Here is a 19,187-nt window from a genome sequence, read left to right on the forward strand (position 1 = left end):
TTGTACTCTGGCAGACAGGCAGACTCGGTGAGTACTGACAGGCCCACAGCTAACCGTGTCCAGTCAATTGTCCAAAACACCCAGGTGGAAATGTCCAAACAACAAAAAGGAAGTAAACAATTAAAACTTACTTAAGAAATACCTATGCACAGTCATAAATTGACTTAATTAATTTCCTCATTCTCCAAGCAAACCATCCAGGCTTCTTATCGAGGTATTTGGATTGGGCTGTGAACTGCCTCTGAGACTGAAGCCCCAACTGTAAGCGCTTAGGAAAATCCTTAGGAAAATCCCTACTCATTAGGCACATAAATAGTTCTACTGAAAAGACTTTTCTGTTTGTTTTAAAATTAAACATATAAAAATCAAAGTATTTGAGAATACATGAATAGATGCATTTTGAATCTTTAAAATGCTGTAGACTCCTGGTTTTTATTTGACTGCACGTATTGGTGAAATCCTGAACTGTTTACCTGAAGGAACTGATCTTAAAACAAGTTAGCTATCAAACAATCCTGCACTTTTTGCATACCTGAAGACTTGCATCTACAGATGGATGTGCTTACTAAGAATAATAACATTGGCAGCCTGTTTATGGTATGGTTTGCAATGTGGATCATAGTAAATGAACACCAACTGCTCAAATTTGTGACAATTTATTTTCCTTTTTTCATTGAAAGGGGCAGGCACAGAAGACGAAACACCATCTTAGAACACTGTTTGGATAAAACTGGAGGCTTCAGGACAGTTTGAAGACAATCCATTATTTAAAATAGAATTATTTCAAGTAAAATGTTATCCCCCATTTTGCTTGACAATTTTCCAGGACTCTTATGGTATGAAGTATGGACTACAGGTGAAGAAGTTCTCGGTTCCGTGGAAGTAGGGAATTAGAACAGGATCGCCCTGCACTGCAGGCAGACAGCCTTTGAGGCTGAGGACGCACAGCAAGCAGAATGTGGAGAAATCGCTCTTGCAAGAGGGACATTTTGTGAAATTTAACCGCTCCCTCCGAGAGCAGCCCCAAGCCAGCCCCATCCCGCTGCGGCGCCTGAGGTTTCGCGGGGAGCATTACGAAAACCAACGGCTGGCGGCTGGACACCTTTCTGCGTGTGTTTTCGGGGGACAGCGTTTGAACCAAAACACCTCGTAATTGCCCCAAATTCCCGGCCGGGAGGAGGCCGCGGCCCGCTGCTCTCCCCGCCCCCGGGCTGACGCGGCGCGCTGCCGGCGCCCGGCATTGTGGGAGCGGGGAGGCGGTGGCTCGGAGGAGGAGGAGGAGAAAGAGGAGGAGGAGGAGGAGGAGGAAGGAAAGAGGGAGGAGGGAGGGAAGGGGCCGCGGCTGCGGGTTCCGGTGTGGGGCGCGGACGTGTCGGCCGGGGCCGCGGAGCCGCAGGCGCTGCCCGGTCCCCGTCAGCAGCAGCAGCAGCGCCCGGCCCTGGCGCCGCCATGTCGGGGACCAGCAGCCCCGAAGCCGTGAAGAAGCTGCTGGAGAACATGCAGGGCGACCTGCGGGGCCTGAGCCTCGAGTGCCGCAAGAAATTTCCCCCCGTCAAGGAGGTGAGGAGCGGCCGGGCCCGCCCTGACGGCCGCGGGCCGGGGGCAGGGGGCAGGAGGCAGGAGGGGGGAGGCGGCGCCGGGCGGGGGGAAGCGATCGCGGCGGCCCCCGGAGGAGCCCGGGGATAAAGTTTGGGGCTGGCGGCCTCGCATCCTCCGGCCCCAAACCCCCGGAGGGGGCCCCGGGGAAGGTGTTGTCGCCGGGGGGAGGCGGGCAGGGGTCTGGGGGTGCCCCCTGCAGCCGCCCGCAGCCCACGGAGCCCGGGCTCAGCTGTCAGAGTTGCTGCCCGTGCCGGCTCGCTGCCGGCTCTCGTCCTGAGGTCAGGGGGCTGAAGGAGGAGGGGTGCTTGAAAGCAGAGGGAAAAAAGTCCAGTTTCCCCTCGTTTGATGCACACATCGTAACTGCGTGGCTCTCTCCTCACGCAGGCAGCGCAGCTCCTTCCCAGTCGGTCACTGGTCGGTTTGGAAAATATCTTTGAAGGAAAAACGCTGATATATTGACTGGGGTTATACCCTGAAACCACAGGGGAAACTGGGAAAATATTAAAAAGCCTCTGCCAGTTTGGAAGAAAGTAATTATGTCTGTAATCTGACAGTTGCTCCAATTAAGTGATAGCGTATTTAATGTCCCGTAAAGCATTACGTGCTTCAGCAGATGAATTGAAACGAATGGACTGTGCTCGCTGGGAAAGGCTCGGAGGCACACGCACCGTAGCAGGGCATGATACCTGTGGTTATAAGTCACAGGGGACTGCCCGTGTGATTTGAGGAATAGGATGTTGTCATACGAAGGCAAGAAATGTGGCAGTCTGTTGGACAGAAATCTGTGTGTTTTGGGGGCGGGTTGGGGTGCTTCTTCCACGGTCTCCAAACTGTGGGACTCCAAAGAAGTTGTTCAGTCTCTGAACAAGTTTCCCCCCTGTGATGGTGTTTACTGTCTTCAAGATCTATGGAGGGGATGGGCAAGATAATCCTTAAGTTAGTGTTTTTAATATCACTTCATTATATTTGCTGTGCTGTGGGTAAGGATAGCCACTGCATGTGCAGTTCCTGGTTTGTGTTTAGCACACTTACAGTTCACGTGCAAGTATGACTTTCGTATTTTTGTTTATACTTCGGCGGAAAGTTGTGTTGCTTTCTTTGTTAATGAAGTGTTTTGAATGAAGTTGTTGCATTGCCTGGAGTTCAGGTAGGTTTCCTTTACAGAACAGTGCAGAAAGGTGTTTGCAGAGAGGGGGAGTTTGTGCCGCTCCGAGTCGTGGCCTCCTGTGGAGGTCTGGGTGAGCAGCAGTTCCTGCAGGAGGACGGCACAGCGGTTGCAGGAAATGCTCCGACTTCCTTGCATCTGGAAGCCTCCCCCCACCTCTAAGGGAACAAATATCCTTCTTTCCTCTCAAACAGCAGCTGCTGGACAGGTATTTTAATTACATGCACTTGTTCTGCTCGTGATTAGATTTGGCTAGAGCCATCAGAGGAATGGCATGCTCTTCCAACTGATTTGGAGCAGCACCAGCTTTTTGAACTGCATTTAAACATAGGCTTTTTAAAGTAAATTTCTACTAGTTATAATCTCAGCTTATACTTTCAGTGTAATTAAACTCTTCTTACAACCACTGCCTCCAGTGTAGTTTATGAGCTTACCTTGCAGCTAATATGTATGCTTCCGTGTAACATTGAAAAGCTGTCCTACTGTCATAGCTTAATTTTGGGCTAGGAGTGTTTCTATAGGTTTGAGCTCTGCTGTAGTTGCTGGTTACATTTGATAGCTACTTCATGCAGGTAAACTGCTTCTGATAGTCCTTTCAGTATTTGAGGTAATCTAAAGCTTTGCTCACAGCTATTTGGTACGGTCACCCCTTTCTGAAATCACAGATGTCTGCTTCATTTATTTTATTAATATTATTAAAATTCTGCAAAGTGAAAGTAGCTGACAGTTTTGCTGCTGCTAAAAGTAGTGGTGTAGTTCTCAAACCTACTTGTTGCTCAAATGATTTAGCGTCTGTTTAATTCAGTAGGGCTTTAGGTTTCAGTTTTTCATGGTGCTTCTAATGCATATGTTATTCAGAACTAATGCTGTATTTATTAGGTACAAAGAGACCAAAACACTGAAGTGTTTCTTTGAACAGGCAAGCAGATGACACAGCTGAAGAGCTTTATGGGATTTTGGGGCGTGCCAGCAGAAGGGGACGGCTATTGAAGTCTGTAGCATTGAGATCTTATCCTCTGTTAGAAGACTGAAGTAAGGTCTCAAACCCTGTCGGAAATGGAACTTGAGCTCTTCACTGTTTTCAGCGCTTTCATCTCCTAGTTTTCAATTACTTCTGAGTCTGTAAAGTTGAGTTTTTTGTTGTTTTTTTTTTGTAAATCATATTTATGTGGAAATCATGTAGTTGTAAGTCTGATCACCTAACAGTAGCTTCTAAGGTTGATGATGACAGTTTGATAATCTGTCAAGAAACCTTGAATTTATATGTATATTTTCTCTCTCTCAGTGTTAAACTCATGACACAATTATGAGGAAAACTTCTTTCCCTCTAGTTAGCATATTGTTTTTAATTAAGAAATAATGGAGTGTACATCCATTATTATTCCATGCAAATGGAGTCCACACCTCATCTTTGCTCTGTGTGACAAATCATGCCTGTGAGCACAACAGTTGGTTTTCCCAGGTGATGTCACTTGGGATGTAAAATGTGAGCTCCACCAAGAATCCCTGGGTTTGAAATTGTGTTGCTGGCAATATTTGGGGACTAATTAATGTCGTAGTCTTACTGTTTCTCAGAAGTGCAGCAAATAGTTATTACTGCTTGATTCCAGACCCTCACCTGTTCATTGATAGGTGTTCTCACCTGCTTCTGTTGGATAGGTGCATGAAGTCCTGCATGATACTTCAGCACTGACTACAGAAGTGCAGTAGGCATGAAAGTTATACGTGTACGTGGTGACCGAAGAGTGATTTGCTGGTAACATCTGTTGTGTGCCAAATCTGCTTATACTGGCAGATGTACAAGGAATGACGCTGCTGGAAAAAAAAACGTATTCTTATTTTCACAGTTTGTTTCCATTTCCCAGTTGTAAAAGTGGACGCCAGCCTGGGATGGGAGAGAAACTGTCAGGGCGAGTGTGAATTAAGCAGTATCTTTGGAGTTTGAAATTACAGAGGCTGAAGCAGTCTTTAGTACCAGCATCAGTCACGCTCCTGTTATCTTAAGTAATCTGACATTTCTCCTAGAGAACAGAATTGTGTAGCTCTTAATTCTCTTGTTTTTAATACTCTGGGCTCTAAACTTTGCTCCGTGTTAGAGCATTGCAGTGCTTAGCTTCTGACTCTGGACTGAAGTGTGTGGTACCCCTGCGGAGCTCGACAGGCTGTTTCAACCTGTTAGTGACTGAACTTTCGGTGTCCTGTGCTGGGCGTGCGGGAAGCTGGCTTTATCAGAGTTTGTGCTGTCATCCTTTGTGATTTAAGAAATAAATTCTTTACTGTAAGGGTGGTGAGGCCCTGGCACAGGCTGCCCAGAGCAGCTGTGGGTGCCCCATCCCTGGAGGTGCTCAAGGCCAGGCTGGATGGGGCTTTGGGCAACCTGGGCTGGTGGGAGGTGTCCCTGCCATGGCAGGGGGTTGGAGCTGGGTGGGCTTTAAGGTCCCTTCCAACCCAAACCATTCTGTGATGTACTTCATGGCTGAATTTAACAAAAAAAAAAAAAAAACTTGAGTAAAACAAGTCTTTTTAACTTTTGGAATATGATTTGTGTACTGGATGAAAATACTCCTCAGTAAGTTGCATCTGAGTTGGGTAAGCGGTTTCACATGGCGAGAAACTTTAGAAATGTTAGGAAAAATATTTTTATTAAGCAGAAGTTAAGTGAGCAGAAAGGGGTAAAATAAGCATACTAAAAGTTCTAGTCGCCCTGAAGCCCAGATTTGTTTCAGCCATATCTAACGCCTTGGTACATAGGTCTTAATAGGCTCGTAGTTGCTAGGTTGAAGTGGGTTGGCTTGTTTGTTTAAGTGAACCGACTTTTTTTTTTTTTTTTTATAAATAAATAGCTAACAAATATGATCAGCTCTGCACAGTTATGAACACACTTGCCCTGGTGGGGCAGGAGCGTGCTTGGTGGTCGTGTGGCGTCTGTGTGTTTAGGGTGTTCGCTGCTGGAGTACTTTGGAGCACTATGTCTGGAAAAGGAATAGTGTTCAACTCCCCTCGGCCTTATGTGGCTGTTGGAAGAGCAGCATTGCTTTTTTTTTTTACCCTTTGAATGCTTCGGTCAGTTGAAGTGCCCTCCAGAGACTCCTGAAAGGTAGCTTTTGATATCCTCCTCTGTGCTGTTTCTCTTCCAGACCTGTGTTTGAGATGGAGCAGGATTGCTGTTGTTGAACTATTTATTGAGTTTTGTACACCTTTGGCATACTGACGTATTTTGGGGACAGTGTCGTAAATAGATCTGCTGTATCTAGGAAAAATAACAGAATCCAATTTTGCAATTTCGTTTTCCTTTTATTAATAAGCCTACTTGCAGACAACCAACAGTATTAAGTTACTTGAGTGAAAATTAAAAAGGTTTGAGCAATTTCTGAATAAAACAAACTTGTTAAAATTCTTTAATTGTGGAGCAAATAGATGTGTTTTTTTTTTTTTTTTTCCTCCTTTTGGAGGGGCTGTCTGTTGTGCCCTGTGAACACAGCTTTAGTTCTTCCCTGTCGTCCACTCCTGCCCATCAAGATCCACGTGGCAGCTCCCTTCGCTGGGTTAAATCCGTCTGCTTCTGCAAAGAAACGCTGATAATGAGCACATCTTAGGGCTAAGACCAAAACACTCGTTTGGAAGCCTGCCTTGCTAGGGAGTCTCTCTGATGTCAGTGGGTAATTATGAAACCACGTCTGTATTGCAGAATGGAAATGCATGTTAAAAAGATGCAGAGCGGTTCAGTGGGTGTTAACGTTAAGGGATACTCAGGTTCCTAAGGCAGCTGTCAGGAACAGTTTAAAATAAAAGCTAATGGTCAAACTTTAAAACTTGCTTGTTCTGTAACAGTAACAACACTTCAGAAAGTTTGTTGAATGTAGTGTAGGACACAAATCAGAGGAGGCTGAGGAAGAAAGAGGTGTGCTGGGATGCCTTGTGATGTGGGTCTCTGAGGCACTTTGATGCGTTGTGAGCACTGACGGGTTTCTGAGAGCTGTGTTCGTGCTGGTCTTGCAGTAAAAAGGCAAGAATCACACAGACCAGGCAAAGAACAGATCTTTGTACATAGACCATTCCTTACAGTAGTAATGAAGTTGTTGGGTTTTGTGCTTTATTTTGCTACTAAAATGAATTAAATAATTCTGAAGTTACAGTCCACAGGGAACCTAAACTATAGTGAGCTTTCAAGGTCGGTTAATTTTCATGTCTTCACGGCATTAGTTCGGAAAGATGCAAGCACTCTATAGAGGTGATTTTTTTGTTTGTTTGCTTTAATGGGTGTTCACTTATCTAACAGTTTGAAGGTTCATTTGAAATAGAGCAAGTGGGCTGTAAAATGCATGTTGTCAAAATTTGGTAGCTTGCACTCAAACATATGTCTCGTGCATGTGACTGGAAATTTTTCTGTGGCATTCTTTGGTTGCCAGCCAGTAGCTGAGCTGATAACTTGCAACAGGTGAGTGCTGATATTTCCTACGTTTCCTCTGTAATGCTTAACCTTTACCAGTTGCCACTTCGGTCAGCTTCATGTTTGGGATCCATCAATTTTGCAATGTTTTTTTTCTTCAATATTGATCTAGATGCAGTAATACTTTTTCAACATTATTTTAAAAAATGTACTGCTGTGTTTCTAGGGGACTGCCATCTATTCAAATGTGTTCTGAGTTTCAGTACTTGAAAATTTGAAGTTTCATATCATCATTTTAATCTGTGATAAGAAATACCATGTTCTCAAGAATGGCTGGCACTATGATTATAGACCCATTTCCCCCATCATGTAATACCTTACAATTTAATGAATGAGTATGCGAGCGATATTTTCCGTGCCTCAGTCTATTTGTAAGCTTTTCAAGGTAGACTTCAGAGCAGGTGCCTAGCTGTGCGTGTCTAAGCTTCCTTCACCAACTGTACAGGGTCTCTGTGTTACGGAGATACGGTCCGTGGAGCATGGCCAGGGGATTGGGTTAGTCTGTCACCAACACGTTCATGTATCTTTGCCACACGATGTTTCTTGCTTGGCTTCCAGCAGGTAGTCCAGAAGAACACGGGCCTTCCGTCTGCATGCAGCTGTCTTAGATACGGAGGTCTAAGCTTAGGTGACTGCACAGAGCCCGTCCTAGGGGGTCGGCTGGATTAGTCCCAGCTGAGTGCTCCTTAATTCTTGAAGCCTCTCCTTAAACCATCTCCAGTGCAGTGCAAGTCTAGATGCTTAAATTTGTGACCTTCATCCCTGACTGAATCCCTGCCTACATCCCTTGGCTTCCTGAAGGCTAAACAGGAAACCTGTAGCAGAAATTGGAAATACTTGGTGACTCGAGCTCTCTGCCTGAGCCCAAAATGTTAAATGTTGTTTCTTTTCACCAGGTGCCAGGCAAAGAGCCATCGCTGTCATGGGCCTGCAGTGACTAGGTGATCGAATCTCCTATTTGTGGTGATGCCGCAGAGGTTTCCTAGTGCAGTCTGTTCTGATTGACAAGCTGAAGGCAGAATTAGCTTGAACTTCAAGTTCAAACTCCTAAACCTCTGAAACAGGTTTTCATGTGCTGATGAGTGTTGTGACAAAAGTATATCATGAAAATTCAAGTGCTGTGTTCCAGTGACTTATAGTCACTTGTGTTCTACTTAAGGGGTCTCTCAGAAACGCATGAATGCTTGACGTGGGCACTGTGAAGATGTCTGTACGCTATATATAGGTGTAATATTACTGTAATTTGTACTTACAATACAAAACTAAATATGGGGTAAATCCTGATTCTATGTTACTGTGCAAGAGAGAAGTGTAACTTAAGAATTTGTTGCTAACTAGGTGTATTTCTTCTGTGTCAAGTCTTGGTTGTTTGTTTTTTTTTCACCTCTGTCTCCATCATTGCTGTTCAGTAATGGATTGTTGTGTGTTATTCGCTCTGATTTGTTCTATTGATTTATATGTGATGGCTTTCAAGCTGAGGTGTATTTCGATTGTCAATGAAAACTCCTGATGGAAAATGTTGGCGTTGCATTATCTTTACCTCTACGTTCACGTCAAGTGTGTTACCTCCAGAGGTATCATCTCTGAAGCAATTTAGATAATGCTGGCACCTCTCCTGGCATTACTGCTGATTAACCTTCAGGATCCCGAATTGGCTGCTGATGCTGCAAACTGACAATTTCAGAAGATTGATGGACCAGAGGAGTAACGGTTCCAGTCAAGTGAAATAGCTACTTCTAACATCAGGGCAACTAACATAGTTGCACAGAAACTGGAGTTGAAATTTTTTGTTAATAATAATAAAAAAAAATCTGCAATATCATATCTTGAATTGGTGGAGAAAGTGTATAGTAGAATCAAGTAGTGCTTGTATTCTTTTCTTGCCATTGGAGTTCCTGTAGTTGAGACTGGCACCATCATTGAGCAGAGTCAAGTCTAGCATGAATTAGTTTGATATCTCCAACTGTAGTCCCTGTTCTTGGGGCTGGAAATGTAAACTAATTATTGCCTTCATTGAGTGCTAGTAGATCATGATGTAGAATAAACCAGAACAATTTTATTTCCAGGCTAAGTGTGAACAGTTAAAGAAATTAATTTGTATATAAATAGGGACTGACCATCTGCTGCAATTTCTTGTCTCTAAATGTGAAATAAAGGTGATATACTTTCCAGTTTCAAGTTCATAATAACTTCTTGTTTAATGAGGGCTGTTTAATGGTTCATACAAATCACAGATTCCAAAGTTAAAGTTGAAAAACTAGCTGCTGCTGCTTTTGTAGGAAGGTTTTGCTATAGTGAAAGCAGTTTATTGAAATGCAGTCCTCAATTTATAGTGAGAAACTTGTGTGAGAATTACAGAGTTAGAAGTGACTTGAAATAATTACTGTTTTTAGTTTTACCTGCTTTCTTTCTCTTCTTGTACATATATCCAGTGATGTACACCTCTGAGCAGTGATTGCAACAGGTGCACATTGTCCACAGCCTCCCATTAGTGGTTGTAGGCATTAACAAGAGTTGTAGGCATTAACAAGCTCTCCCCTTAACTTTGTCATCTCCAGGCTGAACGAATGCAACTCTCACATCATCTCTTCATATACTGTTCTCCACCCCCTGACCATCTCACCCCATCATGTCAGTGTCTGTGTGGGGAGCCCGAAGCTGCGCGTTGTACTCCAGCAACACTTTCACAAGGGCAGGAGCGAGGGGGAGACCCCATCCCTCAGCCTGCTGGCAGCACTTGCTCATACAGCCCAAGGTGCAGTTGGCCACCTTTGTGGCAAGGGCTTGCTGCTGGCTCACGTTCCTCTTCATTGTACACCGAGCCCCTGTGTTATTTTTTGCAAGGCTGGAGAATCAGTCTAGCTGGTCAGCCCCTAGCCTCTACGGGTGTGTGGGGCTGTTCTCCCAAGTGCAGGAATTTGCGTTGGTCCATGTTGAATTTCATGAGGTTCCTACCAGCCTGGCTGGGTTCCTCTGAATAGAAACCCACCTTCCACTATATGGGAGGGGATACCTGTCTGCACACCCTATTCCATTACCTGGGCTGCTAATAAAGATGTTAAATGGCGTTAGCCCCACTGTCTGTCCCCGAGGAGAACCACTAGTAACTAGTTGCCAGATGGATTTCATACCACCTGTAATAACCCTTCAAGCTCAACCATTTAGCCAGTTTTCCACTTGCTTTACTGTCCACTGTCTGATCCGACTATAAGAATACTATAGGAGATGGCATTAAAGGCCTTGCTGTACTTTTGCTCCAAACCAGTGAAATGTGAGCGAGCTCTAATCCAAGCACATGAAGTCATCCAATATAATAATTCCCTGTGAGAGTCTTTGTCAGACCAGGACTAACTTCACCAGTTTAAATCACAGATGGAGTAAGTGTGTGTGAAAGGGAATGGTCTGAGCAGGGATTGTACTGCTGAGGAGGAGGATAAAAACGTGGAAGGAAGGTACAGTGCTTTTTCCCACAGAAGTGGTACACTCGAGTGCTCTCATGGAGTTGGTTTATTGTGGAGCTTTTTGTGTGCGTGTCCTTTTCCAAATAATAGTTGTGCAGTGCAGTAATGGTCCAGAATGTGCTCTTGCAAAGCAAGCTGGAATAACATTGATGTGAAACTGCACTTTAGGCAGGAGAATCTCTTATCTAAGCTATTGGGTATAGGGTTAGTGCTCTGGTTAGAAAGGCAAAAAGCGACAGAGAGGAAAAAATTGCTCTTTTTATTTCACGTAATGGCTGTGAAAGTGACCGTAATGACACATATTATTCTCATCCAATCTTAGTAAAAGGTTTGCAAACAGTATGATGTGAATGCCAACACAGGCCATCACACCTGAAAGCACTGAACGCTTTTCCTTTCAAAAGAGAGGAATCGAAAACTTGGGTGGCAATTTTGATATCTCTGGAGACAGCAGTTTGCTCTGAGCATATAATCGAAACATCGATAGCCATTCAGTACACTTGTGGTGGGAATTTGGGGGTTTATAGTGTTTTGGTAAGAATACTATCCAATGAGAAGCTCATGTAAAATATAGATATTTAAAGTTGAGTCAGTCCTTAGCAGAAATTAGTACTTGCCTGGCTGTTTGTGTGGTGATACCATTTTTGGTTTTAAATAAAAAAGGTGCTGACTTCTGGCTGTAATTGTGAGCCGCCAGTTTCTTTGAAGATCAGCAAGTTGACTCTTCATAAAACCTGTTAAAAGTCTTTTCTGAAAACTTTTAAAGATTGCTGAAACATAAAAGACAAAGGGAAAAGGGCCACTGATGAGAAGGAGATTCAGGATTACAATTTCTTGTCTTTCCCTTAGGAAAAGTAGCCAACCGGTGTTGTTTCTCAGTGAAGGCAGGGTAGCTTATTCACGCTTACACCAGATTAAGAGGGTGGGGATCGCTGTGGAGCAGACAAAGTGCTGTCAGATCCCATCCCACCTTGCTCACCTGCGTTGCCACATTGCAGCAGGGCTTCTATGGTGGTTTTGCTTGTGAGAAGTGACCCCCCACCCTAAACAATTACACAGTTATGTATTCAGGGGCACTGCGTGCCATTATTCCTTATGGCCTCTCTTCTGGAGTTTTTGGATCTGAGAAACTCTTACACCCTTGATTTTTGTAGATAAATTCTCCACTTGCCTTGGATTTTGGGGAAAGGTGATTTCCAGGTAATCAGCAAATCTGTGGCAGGTTGCAAGGAAGCAGAGTGATGGTGGGACAAGTGCTTGAGCCCAGAGGATCCTGATGGATTTTGCTGTGAGATTATAGACTGATTAAAAGCAAATCAAAGTATCCAGAAGAGACTCATTTGAATCTCTGCTCCTCATTGGTATTTCTCCTGCCCAAACCGAGTGCTCCAGTTTGCAGTTTTCCAGTGCACCAGAAACACAAAACAAAACCCAACAGTGGCATTTGGGCATTTGAGCTTTTTTACATTGCAGGAATTACGTATGTATTTACTGCTTCTTAAAAGGTAATTGACTTGCTCATTAGACTGCTGTTAATTATGGTGCTAACAGAAACTCTGATTATGTTACTTTTTAAGTTGTGACTTCTTAAAAAATGATGCCTTATGTTTACATGAAAGTGGATTAACTGCATAAATACCAGTAGATGCACAGGTTGGTGCTGGCCATCTCCCTGATTGGTGTTTTTATGGTGTCCTTTTCTGATGGGGCAGTCACCCATAGAGTACTGCAGTAATGCTCAAACTGAAGTAAATTTGTAAACATGGTACCTATTATTAACACCTCTTTTCTCTTGCCAAGTTAAACTGAGGCTATCCAAGAGCACTTTTATACTGATGTGTATAGGATAGCCAGAGAACTTATAGTCTCATTATTTCTATTGTTTATTTTTCAACTAAAGTCCTTTTTCATAGATGTTATATGGTTATTTTTTACATATGTAGGGGAGTAGAGTGTTTTTTTGTTTTGGTTTGGTTTTTAATAGGTTGTGTGCAGTGTAGTTAGTTTCCAATTCAAAGTTAGTGAACAATTTGATTTGGAATTCTAAATAGAAATGGGAAAAGAAAGCATAACCAAGATAATCACAGAAATTCATGTATCTTAAGGAGAAAAGCTGTCATATTTAGAGTAGTAAAAGCTCTAACACCTGTTGTTTTGGTTGTTTTGTTTTACCTTTTTTTTTTTTTTAATCTATGCTATTTTACATGAAAGGTAACAGACAAATAAATGGGAGATGTGCTGTTGTAAATCGTTTTTTTTCCTTTTTTGTGCCACGTTTGGAGTATGTGCAGGTGCCATGCGTGTGGCAAGCTCATTGTTTGTTTGATTCAGAGGGAATTTGTCAATACTGGCAAGAAATAAATCACTTACCAGTAGATGTGATGAGGCTTAGTTTGAAGATAATTGAAGTTGGACTGTGACGAATCCGTCATATTAATGAACAAGAGCAATTTGTTGTGACAAGATCCCCCCCTCCCCATTAGTTGACATTTATAAGTGAAGTAGAACACGGATTGATTTAAAACTTAGACACTTCAACACATTAAGTTAACATAATTGAAATAAATGACAATAGTCTTTGGCATTCCTCATTTTAATTATGTGGAAGATCTGTTTGCATCTTGCTTTGTGCTCATTTGAGCGTGTTGCCTGTTACTTCAGGCACTGTTGATACTATTCTATAAATATTTTTTTAAGTAGAAACACTGCTCAGCAAAGCTAATGGAATTCCCCAGAATTTCACAAGTGTCTTGAAGTGGTGGTAAGGCTGTGTATAGTCTTCCTATAGTTATGTTGGGAAACAAAGTAAGTGCTGGAAATTTAAGTTCCATTTTTAAAATTTTTCTCTTTTGAGAAACACAAAATCTTAATGAAAATACTTGAGTTTGAGTTTATGCAGTCATCTTAGTCTGGCTTTTTGGGAAATCTCATTGGAACAGTGTTTCAATGGAGGGGAAATGTTACTGCTTGGTAGAGCTGCGTACACGTTCACTTTCATATATCTACCGCCATGGATTGCTTCTCTGCTTGGTTTCATACAGTGACAGCACACTTCCCTGAACAGTGGAAGGAAAGTGGAAAGGCTTAGTGTGTAAAGTACACAGAAACATGAAGCTGTGTTAGAATGTGCAAGTGTACTCTCAAATTTGGCAGAAAAATATTCTCCAGAAGCATGTGTCCTATCGTTTGGGAAAAACTGTTGCATTTATTTTTGGTGCACAGTGTGCTCATTGAAATTTCTTTAATTGTTTCCAGAGGTTTAAGATGTATTAATGGAATTACAAAAAATGGACAGGAGCCATTTGCAGTATATTTTGATTTTATTTTTTTTTTACATAAAACTTGCCAGAAATATTGATTTTGAAAGGGAAAGCAAGCATCAGTGCTAAATTTTCAGTTTGACTTGACTGCGTTAGGAAACAGGACTCAGTGATTTACTCTGGAGGGTGTTCATGGAGGCTAAGTGGGGAGCTGCTGATAACCCGTGGTGCTACGTGACCTTCTTGCTCTGCCTTTTGGTGCAGCGCTAGCGCTCAGCTCCCACGCACATCCCTCCTGCCCAGGTGTCCGGCTGGGATTTCAGGTAGTGCTCGTGGGGAGGTCAGGGCGCTGTCGGTGTGGCATGGTGGCCAAAATTGAATATTGTTAGGAAGGCTTGTAGAAGCTGGACGTGCTGCTGCGTGGGGTTAATTTGTATGGGGAATTCCAGACACAAAGTGCATGGGAAGTTGGGTTTCCTTCCAAAAATCTTAGTAAGAATGTTTGCTTTAAAACCAAAAATGCTCTTACCTGGCTTGAAGAGCAGTGGTAGAATTTGTGTGGAAAAATAATACTGGAAAAATAATACAATGAAAACAATGTCTTCTAAAATATCTACCCCACAGATTATACCCCTTTCTGTGCAATTCTGGAAAGGAGTTTCAATTCTACATTAGTGCCGCTTGCTGAAAACACTACAGAGATATTTTTTCTCTGAGACTGTACATTTCTATTTATTTTATATGTTTATTTCTTTGCAGATATTGATGTGTGAAATAGCATCTAAACTACTTATTTTCCTTCCCCTACAGGCTGCTGAATCAGGAATAATAAAAGTGAAAACGATAGCTGCACGGAACACTGATATTTTGGCAGGTAACTATTTGCAGTACAATGGGAAAAATAAACTTGGGTTACAGATCAAAACATTAAAGATGAGTCTTTGTTATGTGTTACAATCCTAAATGCCTTTTAGCGTGTGCTACATCAGTGGTGCGTGTTGGCACCTAGCAAAAAAATCTGGTAATGTTGAAAAATTCTACTCTCTATCATGCTCAAGCTATATTGATGCTGAGAAAGGTCTCCATTTTCAGCAGTGGTTCTACAAAAAGTAATTATCCACTTAGGAAAATAACATGAAATTATTAGGCTTCAAATTCTCCATATCTTACTCACTGTCTACGTTCACCACAGCTGTTGTTGAGAGCTCTGTGTAGCGTTCTGCAGTGTGATCCTCATCTGTGTGTTTGCTGTGAGAGTCTAGCCTTTGGAGACTTGTACCTGGCAGGCAAAAATCTGTCTTAATCTGAGACAAGGTCATCCAGTTTGAGATGTACTCAAACTTGCCTTGAGGGACAGGAGAGTTGCAGCTTTGTAAGTGCTTTAAACAGTATCTCTTGACTTTCTTCAGTTGTATTAAGTAGTATGTAAATCGATGGCTGGTAAAGCCTTTGGCCAAATTTGAATACTCCTGTATGCCTGAGTGTCTACCCTAGCTGTTGTCAAAATCCTTACAGAGTTAAATTATTGTAAAGGTCCAAATGAAATAGGTGTAAAACTGTTTCTTGTGAGGTTTGTAAATCAGATATTGTTAAGGAGGCAATTTTTAGAGTTACTTGAAGTAGCAGTCCCATCCTTCAATATTTCACCTTAATGCCTCGTTTTTATTTGTTTATTTTCTTTGTTTTTCCTGCTGTCATGAATGCTGACATAAGTGGGAAAGCTATGCCAGGTAATGTCAGCTATGCATCAAAATCTATAAATGAACAAGGGAATTCTGTAGGTAGCAATTTGGGAAGTAGCGACATTCTTTGGCGTATTACTCCATAAAGATCTTTACATTTTAGAAAGCTAGTTTGTGATCCTGCAAGGATTTTTTTGTTTGTTGTTTTTTTGTCTTTTTTGGTTTTGTTTGTCTTTAATCTTCGAAGTGCAGAGATGCAAAAGGTTATTGATTTGGGGCATGGACTGGCAGTCTTTTATCTTTCGGAGGGAACACCTTCTGGTAGTTGGTCAAATTTCGTCATTAGTTTTCATTTGTAAGGTTTGAGCTAGAATGTAGTTAGCATTTTTTTCATTCATAAAAAAAACAAAACAAACAAAAAACCTGAACAATGACAGTAGAGAACTAATGCTATGTCTGGTGACATGCTTAACTTGCTGGAATTCTGAGGTCACTGATGTAACTTGTTGTCCTCTCTTAGGAGAAAAAAAAACAAAAACAAACTAATAATAATAATAATAATAATAATAAAATATATATAATTGGTATAGCAAAAATATATAATTGGTATAGCGAAATGGAAGCACAAATGGATATTAAGAACATTTTTGTATGTTTTAAGACTGAAACTGATGTAGCAGTTGGTACCAAACTAGATTGACCAAACATTTATTTCATCTTCATAAAGTAAAAATGCTTATATATGTCCTGTTGTGAGATTACTTCTAGTGGATTATAGGAAAAATACCAAGTTTGATTTTGAAATAATGATTTTAAAATCTTATATTAATTATAAAATATTTTTGGTATCTTTTTAAAATTTTTGCTTTCTTCTTTTTGTCAGTTTCTGATGTGGTGGCAAGTCGGAAAGTTGTATGAGTAAGGAAGCTTTTGTATCCAGTCCAGCCTGAGCTTCCTAAGCTCTCTCAGCTGTGTGTCATGGGCTCGAGAGGAAGCTTAGCTCTCTTGTTCACACTAGACACCGACAGATGCCTAAAATTATGTCTTCATTCATGTTTGTGTTCACATTTTAATTGTCTTTGGTGAGGCATTTGGTGCAAAGTCAGCCTCTGTCAGCTGGTCATGAAAAGTCTGACATGACTATGGACTGTCTATGTGTCAGTATTACCTTGTGAGAGCTACTACATAACAAAAAAAAATATCTATTTTAATCTATTGTTTACAAAGAAATTTGTTAGTCATGTGCTAGAACTTCAGTTGAAAGTATGATTAAAATATGTTTTTGTAGTTTTTACCCTGATATTTGTGTCATTTTTTTCAAGTCGATTATAGTGATCCTTATAAAAAACCTTCATGAGAACCAAACTTCGAATTGTTCAGTATAATACCTACTTGATCATTTTTGCGTTTTTATGTGGGAATGTATGTTTTGTTTGTTTGTGGTAAGATCTGTGCTCTAAAAAGCGTTATTTTTTTCATAAATGTATGTTTATTATTACACATAGACTAAAACACATTGGATGACATTCAGTGTAAGAACACAATCAGTTTTCAGCTGTGAGGAAATTTTTAGTATCTGAAATGAGCAGCTGAACTTCCGATAGTTTTCATGAATGAACAACAACATATGTGGAATGTTACGTTAATTGCAATTTTTTTTTCTCTTAAAAAAAAATCCTGAAACTCATAATTTCTCATGAAAATGCTTCATTTTAAGAAACTGCCATTCTTCACTGAAACACCAGTTGAAGAATTCACAGCTAGGTGTGTGTATCCAGCATACAAACATTCGAGTCTCTTTCTCCTTTGGCCTTATTGATGGTATTTTGTTCTTCCTCTTCCTTCTGAGAACTTGGTACTTTTTGTGCCATGCATTGTGTTGCTTCTGAATTTGGTTCTGAGGTGGCACAGAGCAGAAGGAAAAGGCTACCAGAAGGAGAGTGGACGGAGAGAGCTTTGGGGTAGGCAGAGCCTTACTGTTTGTTACAAACCAAATGGATTCTAAGTGGACATTTTGGATTTGGAAAGAGAAAGTTGCTCTAAGAAAGGCAAAATGTTGAGAAAGGAGAGAGAAGGTGCTTGGAATTAGAGCATTGGGGTCACTGTGGAGGTGAGCTTTGGCAGCCAGTTGTCTTTCTTCCCTGTGGTGCAAAAGTAACTCACAAATTTCCAAGACTGGAGGTTGCTTTTTGTTAATAAGTATGATTAACAAATTTTGTATTCTTCAGAGTGTTAAAAATTGACTGCTTCCATATCTCTTTTCATAAGCGTTGAAAGAGAACAGCTCAGAGGTAGTTCAGCCTTTTCTCATGGGTTGTGGAACAAAGGAACCAAAGATCACTCAGCTTTGTCTAGCAGCCATCCAAAGGCTCATGTCCCATGAAGTTGTTTCAGAGGTAAGGTCAATCTTCATATAAACACATAAATATTTCAATATGAGAAATACTGACCCCAGACTGATGGTGAATACTTTTTTAGGAGACCGTTTTTGTTACAATCAACATCGCTTGCAAATTATATTGCTCATTTAGATTATAAAAAATGTAATTTAAAAGAAAACCACAATTTTGACTATTAAAAAAAGTGGTGGGGGAAAATACTAATTTCTAGAAGGAACTCATGAATGTTCAAAACGGCTTATTTAGCCAGTCTTATAGTGCAGGAATGGAACATGGAATGGTCCTTCATAAACATCACACTTCAGATTACGTCCATAAAAGTTGCTGAATGTGATAACACTATATATTGTGTTTGTTACATATTACTTTCAAAAATAAAATAAAATGGATGTACATTTCCTGCAACTTTAAATGTCAGTTGATATATTATGGTACTGCACATAGAGTGTGGTAGGAAGTTGGTGAAAATAATAATAAAATACATCTTTGGTATAGTATAGTATTTTTGCATAGTATAAAATTGTACTGATATTTCTTTGATATGAATGAATTTTGAGGGTAAAATGCCTTTGTACAGTCTCTTTTATGTTTCCAAATAGAAAATAAAGTATCTATTTTAATTTGGACTAAAAATTAAGAGATTTCTGCTGTCAATTAAAAAAAAAATACTTTGTGAAGACTGACAATGAAATTAGCTTTATATTGTGAATGTAGTCCTATGGCATAGACAAGCAGACAAATTCAGTTATGATACACAGTTACAAGAGTGCTATTCTTAAGTGTGTATACATGATACAAATAGAATATAAACATATTAATTATTGGCACAAAATGTTTTTCTGTAGGCTGCAGCAGGAAACATTATTAATATGCTTTGGCAACTGATGGAAAATAGCCTTGAAGAACTTAAATTGCTTCAGACAGTTCTTGTACTTTTAACAACAAATACAGTTGTGCACGATGAAGCACTGTCCAAGGTAAGAATTTGTTACTGGCAGTTAGAGTACTTATATCCAAGAGGAAAAAAACAGGGAGAAATTCTACATATGAAGCTTTTGAAAATAATAGAAGAAGAGGGAGATATCTTGATTCTGTTTTATCTACTGGCTTTATGTTTAGACTCTGAAACAGAATTTCTTCTAGCTTTCTTTTTGGTCTGTTTTTTACTTCC

At 40.9% G+C, this 19,187-nt stretch overlaps 1 protein-coding gene across 2 annotated transcripts in view; it reads left to right on the forward strand.

Annotated features, from left to right (window-relative positions):
* The first annotated feature begins 1,298 nt into the window (after positions 1–1,298).
* The window catches only part of MON2 (MON2 homolog, regulator of endosome-to-Golgi trafficking), a 71,244-nt gene continuing 53,355 nt past the window's right edge, over positions 1,299–19,187 (forward strand). The window contains exons 1-4 of one of the 2 annotated variants that reach the window (XM_027456469.3): positions 1,299–1,560; positions 14,746–14,809; positions 17,886–18,013; positions 18,862–18,993. In XM_027456469.3, the coding sequence (XP_027312270.2) occupies positions 1,450–1,560; positions 14,746–14,809; positions 17,886–18,013; positions 18,862–18,993 (435 nt within the window). In that variant the 5' untranslated portion in view covers positions 1,299–1,449. The remainder of the gene's footprint in view (positions 1,561–14,745; positions 14,810–17,885; positions 18,014–18,861; positions 18,994–19,187) is intronic. The other variant, XM_038173264.2, reaches the window with a different exon arrangement.

Source organism: Anas platyrhynchos, chromosome 1 (assembly GCF_047663525.1).
Source record: "Anas platyrhynchos isolate ZD024472 breed Pekin duck chromosome 1, IASCAAS_PekinDuck_T2T, whole genome shotgun sequence".
In the NCBI taxonomy this organism is placed as follows: domain Eukaryota; kingdom Metazoa; phylum Chordata; class Aves; order Anseriformes; family Anatidae; genus Anas; species Anas platyrhynchos.